The 18805-nt window shown below is 35.9% G+C and overlaps 1 protein-coding gene across 1 annotated transcript in view; it reads right to left on the bottom strand.

Moving 5' to 3' along the window:
• ARID2 (AT rich interactive domain 2 (ARID, RFX-like)) overlaps positions 1 to 18805 on the bottom strand; it is a 187834-nt gene that overhangs the window by 168093 nt on the left and 936 nt on the right. Inside the window, exon 3 of the mRNA XM_011987553.1 lies at positions 17970 to 18067. Within this exon, the coding sequence (XP_011842943.1) occupies positions 17970 to 18067 (98 nt within the window). The remainder of the gene's footprint in view (positions 1 to 17969; positions 18068 to 18805) is intronic.

The following is an 18805-nucleotide window of genomic DNA, read 5'->3' on the forward strand; positions in this document are numbered from 1 at the left end:
ACTGACAATGGTCACCCAAGAGCTCTGATGGAGATGTACAACGAGACGAATGTTGTTTTCATGCTGCTAACACAACATCCATTCTACAGTCCATACAACAAGAAGTCATTTTGACTTTCTAGTCTATTACTTAAGAAATACATTTTGTACAGTTATAGCTGCCACAGCGATTCCTTGGATGGAACTGAGCAAAGTAGACTAAAAACCTTCTGAAAAGGATTCACCATTCTAGATGCCATTAAGAATATCTGTGATTCAAAGGAGGTTAAAATATGAACATTAACAGTTTTGAAGACAGTGTTTCCAATCCTCATAGATAACTTTGAGGGGTTCAAGATTACAGTGGAGGAGGTCATTGAAGATGTGCCAATGGCAAAAGAACTAGAATTCGAAGTGGAGCCTGAAGATGTGACTGACCTGCTGCAATCTCATGATAAAACCTGAGTTAATGAGGAGTTCCTTCTCAGGGATGAGCAAAGAAAGTGGTTTACTGAGACAGATGAAGATGCCGTGAACACTGCTGAAATGACAACAAAGGATTTAGGACAGTATATAAATTTAGTTGATAAAGCAGTGGCAGGGTTTGTGAGGACTGACTCAAATTATGTTCTACTGTGGGTAATTTGCTATCAAACAGCATTATATGCTATAGAGAAACCTCTTGTGAAAGGAAAAGTTGATCAATGCAGCAAACTTCACTGTTGTCTTATTTTAAGAAATGTCTACATCCACCCCAGTCTCCAGTAACCACCACCCCATCAGTCAGCAGCCATCAATATCAAGGCAAGACCTTTCACCAGTAAAAAGATTATGACTCACTGAAAACTCAGACGATTCTTAGTACTTTTCAGCAATAAAGTTTTTTTCTTTTCTTTTTTTTTTTTTTTTTTGAGACGGAGTCTTGCTCTGTTGCCCAAGCTGGAGTGCAGTGGCCAGATCTCAGTTCACTGCAAGCTCTGCCTCCCGGGTTTACGCCATTCTCCTGCCTCAGCCTCCTGTGTAGCTGGGACTACAGGCGCCTGCCACCTCGCCTGGCTAGTTTTTTGTATCTTTTAGTAGAGATGGGGTTTTATGTGTTAGCCAGGATGGCCTCGATCTCCTGACCTCGTGATCCGCCCGTCTCGGCCTCCCAAAATGCTGGGATTACAGGCTTGAGCCACTGCGCCCGGCCTTTTTTTTTTTTTTTTTTTTTTTTTTGAGACAAGGTATCATTCTATTGTCCAGGCTAGATGGAGCCCAGTTGCAAAACCATGACTCACTGCAGCCTCAACCTCTCAGGCTCAAGCAATCCTCCCACCTCAGCCTCCCAAGTATCTGGGACCACAGACACGCACCAACATAACCAGCTACTTAAAACATTTTCTTTTGTGGAGACAGGGTCTCGCTATGTCTCAAACTCACTAGGCAGTTTGAGATTGCCTAGGTTGTCTCAAACTCCTGGTCTCAAGCAATCCTCCTGCCTCAGCCTCACAAAGTGCTGGGCCTATAGGCATTGAGCCACCACACCTGGCCGTACATTGTTATTTGAGACATAATGCTATTGAACAATTAATATACTACAGTATAATGTAACCATAACTTTTGTATGCACTGGGAAATCAAAAAATTCATCCTCATTTTACTACAATATATATTAATGTGGTGGTCTGGAATCAAACCCACAGCATCTCTCAGGTATGTCTGTATTACTCTGTCAAATCGTACCCTACACAAGATTCTAGTCTCATTTTGTAGCACGTAAAGAGAGACAGGGAGACATTAGCGTCTATTTTTTTAAAAAACAACTTTACTGCATAAAATTGCACAAAATGATACATTTACCACAATGTTAATTAATATTCTACAACTATAACTGACTCTTGATGCTTGTTTAATAAAACCACACACAAAAAATGTTAAGCTTTAGGGCCAGACAAATGAAATGCTATACTATTAATTCCGTAGGTTAGAAATTTTCAATTCTTTCAGAATTTCCCAAATTAGATTTCCCATTTGCTGAGAGGCCTACCATACCCACCTGAGTTCATAAGAAGCTCCCCAAGTGACACGAGACCCTAATTCAGTTCAGCTGCAATGTATCAGATGCCAAAAGTACATTACCATTTAAAAAAAATCCTTCACCCCAAGACTCTGATAGTAAAATAGGAGCAGTACATTATAACTCACAAAACTAAACTCTAATTCTGCACGAGTAACGGTACTTATAGGCTTTTTTCCTGATCTACAAAAGAGGATAATACCTATTTTATAGAGTTGTTGCAAACATCCACTAAGATAAATATTTATAAAAATAAACTATAAACTGTATAGCAACATACACATTATTACAAAAAGATACATTAAAGAATTTTTTAAATAAAAATAAAAAGCCACAATCCCACAACTACCCTAACCATTTTCATATTTTTATTCCCTTCAAGTCCTTATCTTCAAATACTTTTAAATAAAATTATATTCAAGTGAATTGGGGGAAGACAGTATAACATGCCTAGGTTCCAGAAACAGGTTCCATTAACCAGATGTCCCAGGTTTAAATACTAGGTCCAAAACTTACTGTGTGACCCTGAGCAAGGTTCTTAAACCCCTTTGTCCTGTTTTTCTCATCTATAATAGTTTTTCTCATCTATAATATCAGGATATTAACAGTATCTATGTCATAGGGAGGTGTGAAGAGGAAATGAGTTACCACTCAGTGCAATGCCTGGCACATGGCAAAATAAATAAATGTTAACTAAAAAAATATAAACTTAATAGTCTGTTTTTTAAAAGATTCAACATGGTATCATAAACCAAAAGTGTACTATTAAAGTTTCATAAGAAAAATACTTTTTAAAAAAAACTTTAGGATATGTTACATTGACTGTTTTTAAAACATATCTCCCTTCTATCCCTTTGTCTAGATATTTTACCGTAATAGAATCAGGCTGGGTGGGTAGTTCACGTCTGCAATCCCAACACTTTGGGAGGCCAAGCCAAGAGGATAACTTGAGGCCAGGATTTGGAAACCATCCTGGGCAACACAGACAGCCCTGGTCTCCACAAAAACTTTACACATCAGTCAGATATGGTGGCACACACCTGTAGTCCTAGCTACTAGGGAGGCTGAGGTAGGAGGATCACTTGAGCCAAGAAGGTTGAGGCTGCAGTGAACCATGATTGCATCACTACTCTTCATTCTCCAGCCTGGGTGGCAGAGCAAGATCCTGTCTCCAAAGGGGGGAAAAAAAAACACAGAATTTATCTATTACTTCATACTTCCAGTAGAGGTCTCCATCTAAAAAATAATGTACCAGACTAAACTTTAAATGAGTATCCCTGGTTATTTAAAAAAAAAAAAAAATTATCAAATATATAAGCTTTATCAAATATGTAAGTTTAGGTTTTTATAAGTAAAATATTTGAAATAAAGAATATTTGCAGTAAAAAGTGTTTTTTCTCTCTTAGCATAAGTCAGCAGAATCATCTTTAACATAAAACCAGGCTAGCCGCAGTGGCTCATGCCTATAATCCCAGCACTTTGGGAGGCCACAGTGGGCAGATCACTTGAGGCCAGGAGTTCGAGAACAGCCTGGCCAAATGGCGAAACCCTGTCTCTACTAAACATACAAAAAAATTAGGCATGTTGTTGTGTGCCTGTAGTCCCACCTACTCAGGAGACGGAAACATGAGAATCACTTGAACCCAGGAGGTGGAGGTTGCAGTGAGCCAAGATTGCGCCACTGCACTCCAGTCTGGGTGACATAGTGAGACTTTGTCTCAAAAATAATAACGATAAAGGCCCTGTTTTATATAGCAAAGAAATCTCTGAGAGTCTTCTACAATTATTCCTTTTTAAACAGAATGGAGTGATTAGTATAATAAATGCAGCTCTGATTTGGTTTCTACTTTTCCCTTCCATAATTCAGTAGTAATGATCTTAGGCAAGTCAATTATCCCACGCAGGTCTACCTGAAAAAGTATCCTTATTTTCTACCTTTCCAGAAAGCAGAGGGCTAGACCATCTTCTTAAAATCCCTTCTAGTATTAAGACTGATGATACTACAAATCAACAAATAGATTCAGTAGTCATATCCAATTATAGCTAACTACATACTTCTTGTTCCTGTCTTTAGGAATCTAAATTTTCAGGTGCTGAAAGCTATACTACTGGGCTTCTACAAAATATTAAGTTCGTATACAATAGCTAATATCCACTTCAACTTAACCCTATAAATATGTAAACCTTGGTAAATTCCCATAAGACTGGTTATGAGCAAGAACTATCAATAAATCACCAAACAGTCTGCTTAAAACTCTAAAGAGTGTTGCTTACACACACACGTGCCTACACACACACACACACTCTTAAGCTAACCTCCATAGTTTATAAAGAGGGGACCAAAGAAGGAGGGATGTTCCAAGCAATTCTCAAAACTAGGAAGATTTTTTCAATAACCGAATTATGATTAATCATGAAGATCAAATATACTATGTAAAAACATAACACAATTAATTTGGCATTGATGAATTTAAATGGATTCACCCAAACAAACATAAGATTTCTGACTGTGATTAAAGTTCAAATTTGCTTTTCTTCTTTAGGGGGTTCATTAACCTATAATGAAGACTTATAAGACTAAAATATTTATTTCTCATCTTGAGAATATAAAACTCAAGCAATAATTTAAATGATTGCCTTATTTCAAAATATCAAGTAATGTAATCAATGGCCAGCAAAGAACAAAAGAGCAAAAACTATTTCATAGATAGAATAAGAAAGGTAATTTTCTTCCAGATTTATCAGTTAGCACTGTAGCTGACTTGTATTTCTGTGTTAAATTCTTGAAACATAAGAAACATTCATATTCAAATATAAGATGCAAAAATTGAATTTTTAAAATGTAATGTTCATCACTAGCCCCTCTCTTAAATATAGATAATATCTATGGATTAAAAAAATAGAAACTAAACTCTAGTAGATAACACAAAAAATACGACTAAATCTGATTTCTAAGTCTAATAATACCACTCATTAAATAAAGAGATGAATACTTTCATATATCACAGGATTATTAAAATAAAAGTCAATAGTTAAGATTGTATCAAAATGTATAGCGGGCAGTATCTTACTCAATGAGGAAATGTTAGAAGCATCAAACTAAGGTCAGCAACAAGGCAAAGAAAAGATGTTTCCATTTTCCTTACTATTTAACATTGTACAGATATACTGGCCAATGCGATTAGACAAAAAGAAAGTAATTTGAGGCGTAACTTAGGAGAGTAAAACAATCCCTATTTGCAGATGACACGCAAGTATACAGGTAAAATTCTTAAAAAAAAAAAAAAAAAAAGAAAATCATACAATCAAAACTATAAAACAATTTAGTAAGGCGGCAGGTTAGAAAATATAAAAATTCAACAGCTTTTATATAAATGAACGATAATGAATAAGAAAACATGAAAAAGAAAACCACATTTTCAATAGCAACAACAATAACAACATCCCTAAGGATAAACTTTAGACATGTTCAAACCCTATATAAAGAAAACTTTAGGCTCTGAATGACACAAAAAGATGTGAACAAGTGGAAAGACTTCCATTGCTCTTTGATAGGTCAACTCAGTATCATCACAAAATCAGTTCTCCAACTTATAAATTTAATGCAACCCCCATAAAAAGACTAACAAGCTTTTTTTTCTGGAACTAGAACAAACTGATACTAAAGTACACATGGAAAAATAAACATTAAAGAATAACCTTGTAAAAAAGAACTAGGAGATGGGATTGGCACTATCAAAGATTAAAACATGTTAAAAAGGCTAGGCACAGTGGTGCATGTCTGTAGTCTCAGCTACTCAGGAGGCTGAGGCAGGATCATTGCTTGAAAGTAAGAGTTCAATGCTGTCATATACTATGACTGCGCCTGTGAATAGCCACTGCACTCTAGTCTGGGCAACACAGTAAAATTCGACTCTTTTTTTTTTTTTTTTTTTTTTGAGACGGAGTCTTGCTCCGTCACCCACGCTAGAGGGCAGTGGTGCGATCTCGGCTCACCACAACCTCCACCTCCCGGATTCAAACGTTTCTCCTGCCTCAGCCTCCCAAGTAGCTGGGATTACAGGTGCCCACTACAGCACTTTGTTAATTTTTGTATTATTATTATTATTATTGTTATCATTTTTTTTTTTAGTACAGAGTTTCACCATCTTGGCCAGGCTGGTCTCGAACTCCTGACCTCGTGATCCAACCCCCCCCCCCAACCCCTTGGCCTTCCAAAGTGCTGGGATCATGAGCCACCGTGCCCGGCTAACTCAATCTCTTTAAAAAACAAACATGCTGTAATGCCTCAATAATTAAAATATAATGAGATACCATGTCTTAATCCCCCATATTAGAAAAATTTAACAAGCCAGACAACACAGCAAAGTTGTGGAAAACAGGTATTTTCATATACTGTTGGTAGCAATGCAAAAAAGTTCTCTCCTACAAAGGGAATTTGGCAATATTTAACAAAACTACATGTGCATTTATTCCTCGATTGTCGCTTCAATCCCCACTTTAGTAATTAACTCTAAAGACACAGCTGCAACAATTTGAAAATAGGCTTGCATAAAGTTACTAAGATTTACAGATTATTCAGATGACATTATTTACCACAGTAACATTGGAAACAATCTAAGTGCCATTATGTAGGGAACTGGTTGAATAAACTAGGATATAGCTACACGATGGAACATAATGCAGCTGCCAAAACAAAATAATAATGAGATTCTATGAACTTAGTGATTTTTCAAGATATATGAGGCGAAAAAAGGCAAAATATATATTTTTAATGAGCTTCATTTTAGGAAGGGAAACTAGGTTTAATCTTAAGTGTTTTACATATTCATAAATAAAATTTGTTGGATTTCATAATTCAACAAACATCATAGGCTGCGCTTACACAAACCTAGGTGGTATATAGTCTACTACATACCTAGGCTATAAGGCATAGCCCACTGCTCTAAGCCACATACCTATACAGCATGTTACTGAACCGAATACTACAGGCAACTATAATACAATATTAAATATTCATGTATCTAAACATATCTAAACACAGAAAAGGTACAGTAAAACTACAATATTATATTCTTATGAAAACACAGTCATATATGCAGTCCATCTTTTACCAAAACATTTTACACAGTGCATGTCTGTACTTTTAACAATATATCTTCAGTCTAAACACAAAAAGAACTTTAAACAAATACGTAGCTACTTGGTAGGTTTGTTGTTTGTTGTGGGATAACAATTCTGGAAGTATTCTATATGGACAGAAGAACTGAGAAGATGAATATATATACTACGGTAGAGAACTAGGATTCTTAGTGAAGGTTAAGGAAGATACATGGAATGGAAGAAGGAAAAGAACAAACTAACTGGTATGGAGTGCAATTAGAAGTATCAGCATAGCCTCCTGATTTTCAAAATAAATGTATTTACAGATAAAATAATTTTTTCCCCAGCTCTGTTCTCTAAAAGGGCCTAGAAGAAAAAATAACCCAGTAGCAATGAACACACCTACCACCTTGATCTTGGTTTCTATATACCATTCCACACTAAACGGAATCAGGATTTTCAGAGAAATAGATGATTCTAGAACTGGGTAGGCAAAACACAAGTAGACCCTGGAAGATCTTATTTTGTCAAAAAGGAAGAGCTCAACAATAATAGACACATGTTAAAACAATAAAGGAGCCAGCTTAAAAGGGCTCTCACTGGCCAAATCTAAGCAACAAAATGCATAACAATGATAGATTTTAACCAATGCAAAACATAAAAATCTAACAAATAAATAAGAATGAAAATATTTCTCTTACTGGAGACTATCAACTGAAAAATGTAAAAGGGGCCAGGAGCAGCGGCTCATGCCTATAATCCTAACACTTGGGAGGCCAATGCAAATGGATTGCTTAAGCCCAGAAGTTTGAGACCAGCCTCAGCAAAACGGCACAACCCTGTCTCTATAAAACTACAAAAAATTAGCTGGGCAGGGTGGCATGAGCCTGTAGTCCCAGCTACTTGGGAGGCTGTGGTGGGAGGATGGCTTGAGCTGGAAGGTCAAGGCTGCAATGAGCCGTGATTGTGTCACTATACTCCAGCCTGGGTGTTTTGAGACAGAAAGAGACCCTGTCTCAAAACACAAATAAATGTAAAAGAAATGAAAGAGTTAGAAAACAAGCATCATAAAATGCTTGTATCATATTAATAACTGATTCAAGCCCAAACCATCAGTGGATGTTAAAACTATTGGGTAACAGTGTGATGGTAAGCAAGATAGTTTCATAGGGTCTCAAGGTATGTCGCTACAGATTACTCATTAATTCGAAAAGAGAAAATGGTAACTTTACAGTGGAGAAATCAGGAGGACACCACCTTAATTTCGGCAATAATGGGAGAAAGTGACATGTCTCTTGCCAAAAATGCCAAACTTAAATCCTGAAAATATATTAGACAAATCCGAACTTTATAGTACTTTTGGCCTGTACAGTTCAAAATGGTAACATCACAAAAGACACAAAAAGGCTGAAGAACTAGAGATATAACTACTTGCAATAAAAGATAACGAATGGGGTTGGGGGATATGATTGCTATAAAAGACATCTTTGGGATAATTGTTAAAATTTGATTTAAGGTCTACATAATAGAGAATACAATTGTATCCATGTTAATGTTTCTGAATGTAATAACTGTCCATTGTTACATTAGAGAATGATTTTACTGTTAGGCAATAAAATATATAAATAAAAGATATTATACTGTAATAATATCCAATGAATAAATGACAGTGATAGTATGTGTGTATCTGTATATATAAACACACATGCACTTGCCACATTTGCTTTATATTTTTCTTTTCATATGTGATAGTGTGTGTATGAGTGTGCACACCATCACATATAAAAAGAAAAATAAAAAGCAAATGTGGCAAAATAATTGGTTGATCTACAGGAAGTATAAGCAAAAGTTCACATTTAGATAGCAAAAGAAATTTAACAATTTTGAAAAGGAAAAACATGGCCAAAAAAAAAAGGAAAATGATGGATTCACTATTTCTCTCTCAACTGGACTATATCAAAAAGCACATACATTTTTACTACTAGATTGAATTACTACATTGCAATATGGGGCTACCTGAAAAGACAACTCAGAAATTCAAAAGTTTGACTCTTTAATGGTATAAACTAAAAATTATACCAAACCACTTAAGAACTCTTGACAGACCACCTATTATTTGCAAGCATACTTGGAGGTACAAGTTACTCTAAGGCACTAACTACTGTTTATGAAGTTCTATGCGGTCTGATCTGAGCTCAAGCATATTGCAAATTCACTTACTCTATGAACCATTATGAAAAGTGTGATCAACCTGAGCCTTACTACTGAAAAATTTAAATTCATCCCACTTTTAATATATTACAAATTAGGTATTTTCTGGACAGGGCCCTAGCTATCGTCTCTTCTTTGACATATTTTAATAGAAGAATGTTCCCACTAATCTCATGTATGTTTATATTAACATTTTATTTATTTAAAATTAATCACTGGGCTAGCATAGAGACAGAATAAAACTTCACGCAAAAACACTTGACCATGAAAGATACGTATTATATAGTAAACATCATCTTTGTGCACACAGCAATTGACCACTGGGCACTATACATAAATATTTATCAAGTATAACAGTAAGAACTCAGAAAGACCAGAATTATGAAATCTGACCATATTTTACAATAAGATGTATATCCAAACAATAGATTACACAACCTTACTTGAATTTTTCATAAAAAGTAACTTTATATTTTATCCCAATTATATGGTAGTTTTAAAAATTATTTACTGATAGAAATAAAAGCTAAGCACACCTGGAACATGGAATATACCTGCATGAAGATTAATAGCAACTACGGATAATGTAGGATTATTTATAAGACAATGCTCTGGCCGGGTGCAGTGGCTCACGCCTATAATCTTAGCACTTTGGGAGGCCTGTAATCTCAGCACTTTGGAAGGACGAGGCGGGTGGATCACCTGAGGCCAGGAGTTTGAGACTAGCCTGGCCAACAAGGTGAAACCCCATTTCTACTAAAAAAACAAAAACAAAAAAAAACAAAATAATTCGCTGGGCACGGTGCTGGGCACCTGTAATCCCAGCTACCTGGGAGGCTGAGGCAGGAGAATCACTTGAACCCAAGAGGGGGAGGTTGCAGTGAGCCAAGATCACACCACTGTACTCCAGCCTGGGCAACAAGAGCGAAACTCTGTCTCAAAAAAAAAAAAAAAAAAAAGAGAGAGAGAGAAGGAAAAAAAGACAATACTCTGTAAAATGTACAGCAGGTCTATCAGCACTATCAGCAGGAAAGGGAATGGGAAGGTGCAGTAGGGAAAGAATAGTCTGAAAATATGTAAAATATCCTTTCCTGACTAGCAATTATGGCTGACATTTAAGGCTGGCAGTTGGATATAACCTAAAGCCTTAAAAAAAAAAAAAAAAAAGGTAGCCCATATGCCCCAGGAAGAAAAAAAGTTTGGGTGGCAAAAAGAATTTTTTCCCTTGCTTTCATATATATATATACACACACACACACACACACACACACACACACACAAAGAGAGAATACTTTTTCTAATTGTTATTTTTTCTAAGATTAAATAACACAATTATTTCTGAAATTTGAAATGATAAAAATAAAATCTCCCACTGGCCGGGCGCAGTGGCTCACGCCTGTAATCCCAACACTTTGGAAGGCCGAGACAGGTGGATCACCTGAGATCAGGAGTTTGTAGACCAGCCTGCCCAACTGAAACCCCGTCTCTACTAAAAATACAAAAATTAGCCGGGCATGGTGGCACACGCCTGTAATTCCAGCTACTCAGGAGACTGAGGCAGGAGAATCGCTGGAACCTGGGAGGCGGAGGTTGCAGTGAGCCGAGATCACGCCACTGCACTCCAGACTGAGTGACAGAGAGCAACTCCGTCTCAAAAGTAATAAAAATAAATAAATAAAATCTCCCATATGAAAATGTTTTGAAAAACAAAGCTAGTGAACATTAAACAAAACAGGTTATTGTTAGTATTATTATTTTCACAGGAATTTATACATGTTAACTCTACTATGAAATACCAGGATAGACCAACAAAATTCTCACAAAGATAACAAGCATCCAGCAAATTCAGTAAAACAAATGGTACCCCATTTGGAAAGAATATAGTAAAATCCTAAGAGGAAAAAAAAAATACATAAAGAAAATTCTCCAATTAGGGATAATTGAAGAACACTTACTTTTAATTAATTTTTAAAAATCCAAATTACATAAACACACTTAGGATAAGTTAGAATTTGGTAGTTCATTTACTCTTCTTTTCCCTTAACTACAGTGGAGCCCTTGTTACCTTCTCTGGAGTCCAGAGACAAAGTATAAGGTGTGTCCAAGCTCTGGTCAGAGATGACAGGTGCAGCTTGAGCAGGTGCCCCTAGACCAGATGTCACCTAGAGGTTTTGTTTTGGATATAATCCTGACCAACAGGTTCATGCCATGTTAAACTAGTCATCTCAGCAACTAAATTGGTTTCATTACAATACTTAGATCAACTGTTCTCAAACTTCAGTGTACTTAAGAATCACCTGGAGCATTCCTTTTAGAAATACATATTAATCAAATTATTAATACCTAAAACCACTGTTCACTCTCAGCATCACTGAAAGGGCACAACTAAACATTATATGCCTCATGATATGATGAAAAGCACAGCACTACCTATTAAGTATGCCTAAAATATTGAATCTGAATATTATTAACCTTTAGATCTATCACTTTTCAGCAAATAGGTATGAGGGATAGAGGAACAAGTTAATTGACACCAAAAGAAAGCAATCAAAGCCAGAATTTAAGACAGTCTAAAGAACAAATTGACCCCTTTACTCCAAATCAATGGTATAATGGGGAAAAAAAAAGGGCGGGGGAAGGGGAAAGGCAGCAGCCAAAACATCAAAACCAGTAAATTCTCCCTGGGGCTCCATCAAAAATTTCTATGGCAGTAAGATGGGAGTGAAGCCCTGCAAACACTGACTTAGTTATTAATGGAATATGGATTTATCATTTTTGGTCAACAATTCAGAATGTGATAGCTATTCCTAGACATCACCAAGAGATTTCCATTGCAGCAATAGTTTATTGCAATGTATTTACTCAAATGAATTATCAATTCACAACATAATGAATACACAGAAAGTATCCAAGCACAAGTAAAATTTGTTTTAAAACAGAAAAATATTTTTTGTTATTTCTTTTATCACACTATAGTTTAAACAGTAGAAAATGTAGAGTTGTGCATCTCTTAGGTTGGTGCACAAGTAATTGCAGTTTTGGCCATGGTGTTTCACTATTTACTGTGGAGTGAAACACTGGTGAAACACTATTTACTACAAGGAAGAGAAGTAATAGCGTGTCTCCAAAATTTCTACAGATCCACAATACACATTAGCAAAATAAAGTCTCTAAGAAATCCTGCAATAAAGTAACCCAAGTTTAGCCTTTGTTCAAGTTCATTTGGTCTTCTTTTCACGGAAATATATTAACATTTCTGGAAAACTAGTGTTTCTAGAGCAAACTCTAGTTGGCCCTGAATACTAAAGAGTGTGGTGATCAAAGAAGCAAAAAGAGAATCCCCTCATCCCCACCCATCTGCTCCATTTATCCTCTATGTCCCTCCCAATTCAGACAAAATCCATTTTCACCATTAAACTTTGGTAGGGCTGGAAACTGCCCAATAAGCACCTTCACAATATAATTAAAACTTGTAAATACTTTATCTAAAAACATATATTAAGTACCTGCTCGCTGACTAATGAAATGCAGTTAAAACTTTGTTTTTCTTTCCCTTCCAACTTCTAATTTCATTCAGTTTGAGAATATAAAATATCTAGTAGCAATATGCTTTTTTTTTTTTTTTTTTTTTTTCCCAGACGGAGTCTCCCTCTGTCACGTAGGCTGGAGTGCAGTGGCACGATCTCGGCTCACTGCAAGTTCCGCCTCCCAGGTTCAAGCAATTCTCCTGCTTCAGCCTCCCAAATAGCTGGGACTACAGGTGCATGCCACCACGCCCGGCTAATTTTTTGCATTTTTAGTAGAGATGGGGTTTCACTGTGTTAGCCAGGCTGGTCTCGATCTCCTGACCATGTGATTCGCCTGCCTCGGCCTCCCAAAGTGTTGGGATTACAGGCGTGAGCCACTGCGCCCGGCCACAATATACTTTTCTATCAAAGACATTATAGATTTCACACGTGATCAACTACGAAAATATTGAATCCACAACAGAGCAGAGATAGGAATATAAAAGAGTGTTCTATTCAGAAATAGACATCTTAGTTAACAGCCAAGGTAGAAAATTTAACTACAAAAGAAAAGCATATAAACATTTTTGGGAATTATAATGTTCTCATTTTGTATCCTCAAGAAAATTTGTAACCTCGGTAAAAACTATCTATCTTAGAAAGAACTCAATTTATTTCTACTTTACGCAATGTAAGCTCTAAAAACATGAATTTTAAGACGTAACACTAACCTAGCTGAGCTTTGATCAGTCTTTCAATTTTCTCCACTTTCTGTTCTTCCTTTCAACAAGTCTGCATGTCCTTTAAAAATGTAACAGAGTATCAGAAAATATCAAAATCAGGTTTTTTGTTTTTTAAAATGGATACACTGCCAGGCGCAGTGGCTCACTTTTGTATCCCAGCACTCTGGAAGGCTGAAGAGGAAGGATACCTTGAAGCCAGGCATTTAAGACTAGCATGAGCAACAAAGCAAGACCCCTGTGTATGCGCGCGCGTGCGCGCGCTCACACACACACACACACACACACACACACACACACACACACGAGATACAGTTTATAAAGTTAAATTTGAAATACATGTATGAATAATTTATTGATATATTTGTCTTCCAATCTCCATAAACTTTTATCTTTCTTCCTTGAATAAGAAGGGCAATCAGTTTATTCAGTTCCATTTAGAAATTTACAAACTCTGTGTTTATTTACTTAAGGCTTTCTCTTAAAAGAATTGACCTATATGGTGGACACTAACTAGAGAACACATCAGTGTATTCATTTCATTTAACTAACTAATGTAAACTCACTCAAATGGTGTAATTTAAGAAAGAGCTTTACCCCCCAAGAAAAAAAAAATAGAATAAATTCACAATGCAATTGAAAATGTACTATGGTAAACATAACTCTACAATTAAGTTTCTGACTATTCTAAAGGTAGGTACATACAAAAAGAAATTAATATTTCAGTGCCAGAAAACTAGTAACATATAGTTTTGTACAATAAATTTTTAATGTCCAAGATATTTCACCCCCTTTCCAAAAAATCAAGTTTTATAAAGGAAACATCAAGTTAACCTTGACTATAGCTGTAATATTGGCATCAGTAAGCAAAAACAAAATTTTTAAGTATTTGAAATATTTACCTAAATCTTCTTACCAAAACTTCAAATTCTTAACCCCGATAAGACTAGCAAATTGTCCCCCAATTTCAACAACAAAACAGAACAAAAAATTAAAATCCACCAAGTAAATATGGAACACATTAGGCAAAGATATACTTGGGCATAAATTTAACCATAAGTAATTTCCAAATATTATTGAACACATGTCATGAACACAATATTTTGGTCCAATTAATGAATGTTCCCAAAGCCATTTAATTTTATTTTTGGTACTTTAATTTCTCCATCTACAAAATGTGGGAAATTATACCTTATCCTTTCATACTACAGGACTATCCTAATAATAAACATTTGTGGAACACATTGAGATGTACATGCCAAGAAAAGGAACTACAGGAAAATAAAGTGCATAAACATTGCAGATGATTAATATCCAATTATTTATTTATTTATTTATTTATTTATTTATTGTGAGACAGAGTCTCGCTCTGTCGGCCAGGCTGGAGTGCAGTGGCACCATCTCCACTCACTGCAACCTCCGTCTCCACGCTCAAGCAATTCTCCTGCATCAGCCTCCCAAGTAGCTGGGATTACAGGCATGTGCCACCATGCCAGGTTAATTTTTCTATTTTTAGTAGACACGGGGTTTCTCCATGTTGGCCAGGCTGGTCTCAAACTCCTGACCTCAGATAATCTGCCTGCCTCGGCCTCCCAAAGTGCTGGGATTACAGGTGTGAGCTACCACGCCTGGCCTCCGATTTTTAAACACTGCTTTTACATTATCTGTAAGCACTTTTTTAATTTTTAATTTTTTGTGTGTGGGTACACAATAGGTATATATATTTATGGAGTAAGTGAGATACGTTGATACAGGCAGACACATTTGTAAAAATTAAATGCCAATGTTAAAATAATCAACTGTATTTTCAATTTTAGACTTTGAGAAATTTTTGTAGACAAGCTATAATGAATAAATGTATGTTTGAGACAATTGAGCTAACTTCTGGCAGACCATTAATACTCAAGTCTGTATTTAATGACTGTCAATATTTGTATCAAAAATTACAAAACACTATTAGAATATACATGGCCAGCATACTAGTTTGCTTTTCCTAATTTAAATATCTAATATTATGAAGATACATCATAAAACCCTAGGGTAACAGCCATCTATCCAATTAATAGCAAACTTACAGGGAAATGTGAGCAAATATTAAACTTGTAAAGGAGAACTAACACATAATGACAGTCTTACAGTAGGTCAAATAAAAAAGCAGTTCACATTAAAAAATTATTCCACTTGTAATTTAAAAAATACACTGCATTATCTGCTCATCAGTAATGATGATATTCAATCTGATGTAGCAAAGACGTAACTTATCAAGTCACTTGATTACTATTTCTTACTATGAAGACCCAATCTTATGGGTAGGTAACAGAATTACTGTTACTTGGCATTCTGTCTGCCAATTAAGATTTTTCAGAGGAAGGTGTAAAAGCCAGCATCATATATATCCTCTTACTGTGCAATATTAGACCACCAGGAAAAAATTCTTTCAAGGTTGGTAGTACCTAAGTTTTGATCAGCATATTTCTTTTGTATTTCTTTACAAGCCATGCAAATCTTCACATGGTTTTATTTTCCAAAACAAATGCTTCAACTTTTTTCCTAGTAGCCTAGCTACAACCCTGTAAAAACAAATCTAGAGAGTGACATATGAGGGAAAAACAAGTTTAACTAAGGACATAGTTCAAAAAGCAGCTTCTAATAAGAGCATAAAGCCCAATTTGATCTGAAGACAATGTAAATACTTACAATGTTGAAACTATATAGTTAAAAACAGTACCTATAATCAATGATATCCTCCCAAGATAAAAATGACAACTGGAAAAACAATATTTATAATTAACTTTTGTTAAAAAAATGAAAGCCTAGATATTAATTTGATTATGCTAAAACTATTAGTATGAATGTAAACTCTTCAGAAAAATATACATCTCATGAATCATGTATATTCTATAGTACTTTCTGGTTATAAAATTTAAGTCAATCAAGCTAAGAAATATGAAGCAAAACTTTAAAAATACGTATTTCAAACAGTCCAAAATTCAAATGTTTTAAGCTGATAAAAACATAAAACCAGAATATGTATTAAAATGTTGCTCTCAATATCATAAATAGAAATGACCAAATGAATGTCACGATGAATATAAAACTCTCTATTTCTCACCCCACTACTAACTCAACAGTTTTGGAGGTTAATTTTTTTTTTATGTGGCCCTTTATTTTAAAATGTACTCTGACACAAATGCCATCACACACACACAATAGATGACAATTAACCATATTTAATATTTTGTAGACTTCCTGTGTAACTCAATAACTACTCACAAAGTTCTGCGAACTCCAGCTTCAAGCCTGAAGTCAATCTAAGGTAGCCAATAGAAAGTACACCTGTGCAATTACTGCATTTCCTATTTCAGAATGCTGAACGTAATACACAATAACTGAGCGCATCTGAAGCAATAATAAATGCAAAACTCAAATTATGCAGAAGCCACCTTACAAAAAAAGGCCTGTAATATCACTATTAAAAATCAATAAATACAAAGAATATCATTTTAGTTTTAAATAACACCAACTAACTTAGGATCCTCTAAGGGTAAGTAAACATTAAAAATAAAACACAGCCTCATGATAAATTACAATATGAAAGTATTCCTAGAAGAAAAACTAGAAGCGAAAAAATAACACTAGATCACAAAATATATCATCTAGACTGTATCACATACCAACTGAATAAGAAATTTAACTTTGTCGAATAAGCAGTCAAAAAAGAAGAGGGAGAATGAAAGAAAATCCAGATTATAGTATCCCATTTCATAGTATCCCCGTTTCCCTAAAGATATAATAATCCTTTTGAACGTTTTTAAGTCACTGTAAATTCAACCAAAATTATCAAAACAATCCTGGTGACCTGAGCCACCAACATGTTATGCCATGTAGGAATATTCTACTGAAAAACCTATTCAATGACACTGTTCCAAACAAGAAGTTTCATTTAAAAAAAAATTCTTAAAGTCAGAATTTTTAAAACTAAAGGACTTTCCAAAACAAAGAAAAAAATTTTCCCAAAGGCTACAAAGTTTCATTAACTATCTTAAGTCTTTTACTAAGCATCACCTTTCTGCCCCTCAGTGGATATCAAGCGATCAATAACAATGTCACAAAAGAATGTTTACCAAGATTGGGGCTAGGGTGTCACCTGCAATGATTTTGTATGAAAAACGTAAACGATCCTGAAATTAGTGAGGAAAACTTTCACCTTCCTACAATCTCACTTTATTTATATTAAATTTGTCTCAGTCTGAAATGAACAAGAGCTTAAGAACTGTTTGGTGTGCAAGGTTTGCTTTTGGTTTTGCTAAAAACAAATCTCTCCATAAGTCCCTTATTTCCAAATACTATGGAAAAGCCACTACTACTCACCGCAAGTAATACTGTTTTAAAGCAAAGGCAGCGTTAGAACAACTTCTGGGAAAGTTGAACTCTTCAACAATTTCTCCCCACTGATTCTTCTCAGAAACCTGGTAAAACACAGGCACACTTGTCTGAAAGTGAACAATCTAAGAAAATCTTAACCTAACTATGAAATAAATACCCATTCTACAGAGATCTGTAGATACCTAAGGCATCAGTGGGTGTTTCGGATCGATCGGTAAGAGTTCCTAAGCAAGGGCTTCTTGAATCCCTGTGTTTTCACCAGAGAGCCCTGTATTTAATACCACTTGTTTTGTTTGGATGGGGGGGTTGGTGGGTTTGTTTTGTTTTTGAAGCCCGGACAATAACCAATCGCAAGTCCCTCTGTCGCCCCCTTTTAAATCTCAACGCGGTCCGTTTACACTAAAAAAAAAAAAAAAAAAAAAAAAAAAAAAAAAAAGTTCAAAAGGATCAATACAGTTCCGGACAGCGACGTCCGCGGGTTCTGGGGGGGCCAGGGCCAGGGCCGATTCCGATCCCTCTCCCAGATCTATCCATCTCCATAGGCCCTTCTTTGAGGCCTACAGCTTCTGCCTAGCCTTGAAGCCTAAGATGGCTATTTGGAGACAGGTCCTGGTTTCTTTTGTTAGCTGTATAAACCGAGGGCGACGGGGCCGAGGCTGTGCCCCCGGCTGCCGGGATCATTTCGCAGCCGATTATCGATGTTAAACCTGCCCGCGCTAATTTTGAGTTGCACGAAAACTGCTCTCAGAGTCTGTGTGTCTCTGTGTCTCCGCCTGTGCTAGAGCGGCAGCGGCGGCAGAGCTGACTCGCGAGCGAGCAGG

The sequence above is a fragment of the Mandrillus leucophaeus genome, unplaced genomic scaffold (assembly GCF_000951045.1).
Source record: "Mandrillus leucophaeus isolate KB7577 unplaced genomic scaffold, Mleu.le_1.0 Scaffold1089, whole genome shotgun sequence".
Classification (NCBI taxonomy): Eukaryota; Metazoa; Chordata; class Mammalia; order Primates; family Cercopithecidae; genus Mandrillus; species Mandrillus leucophaeus.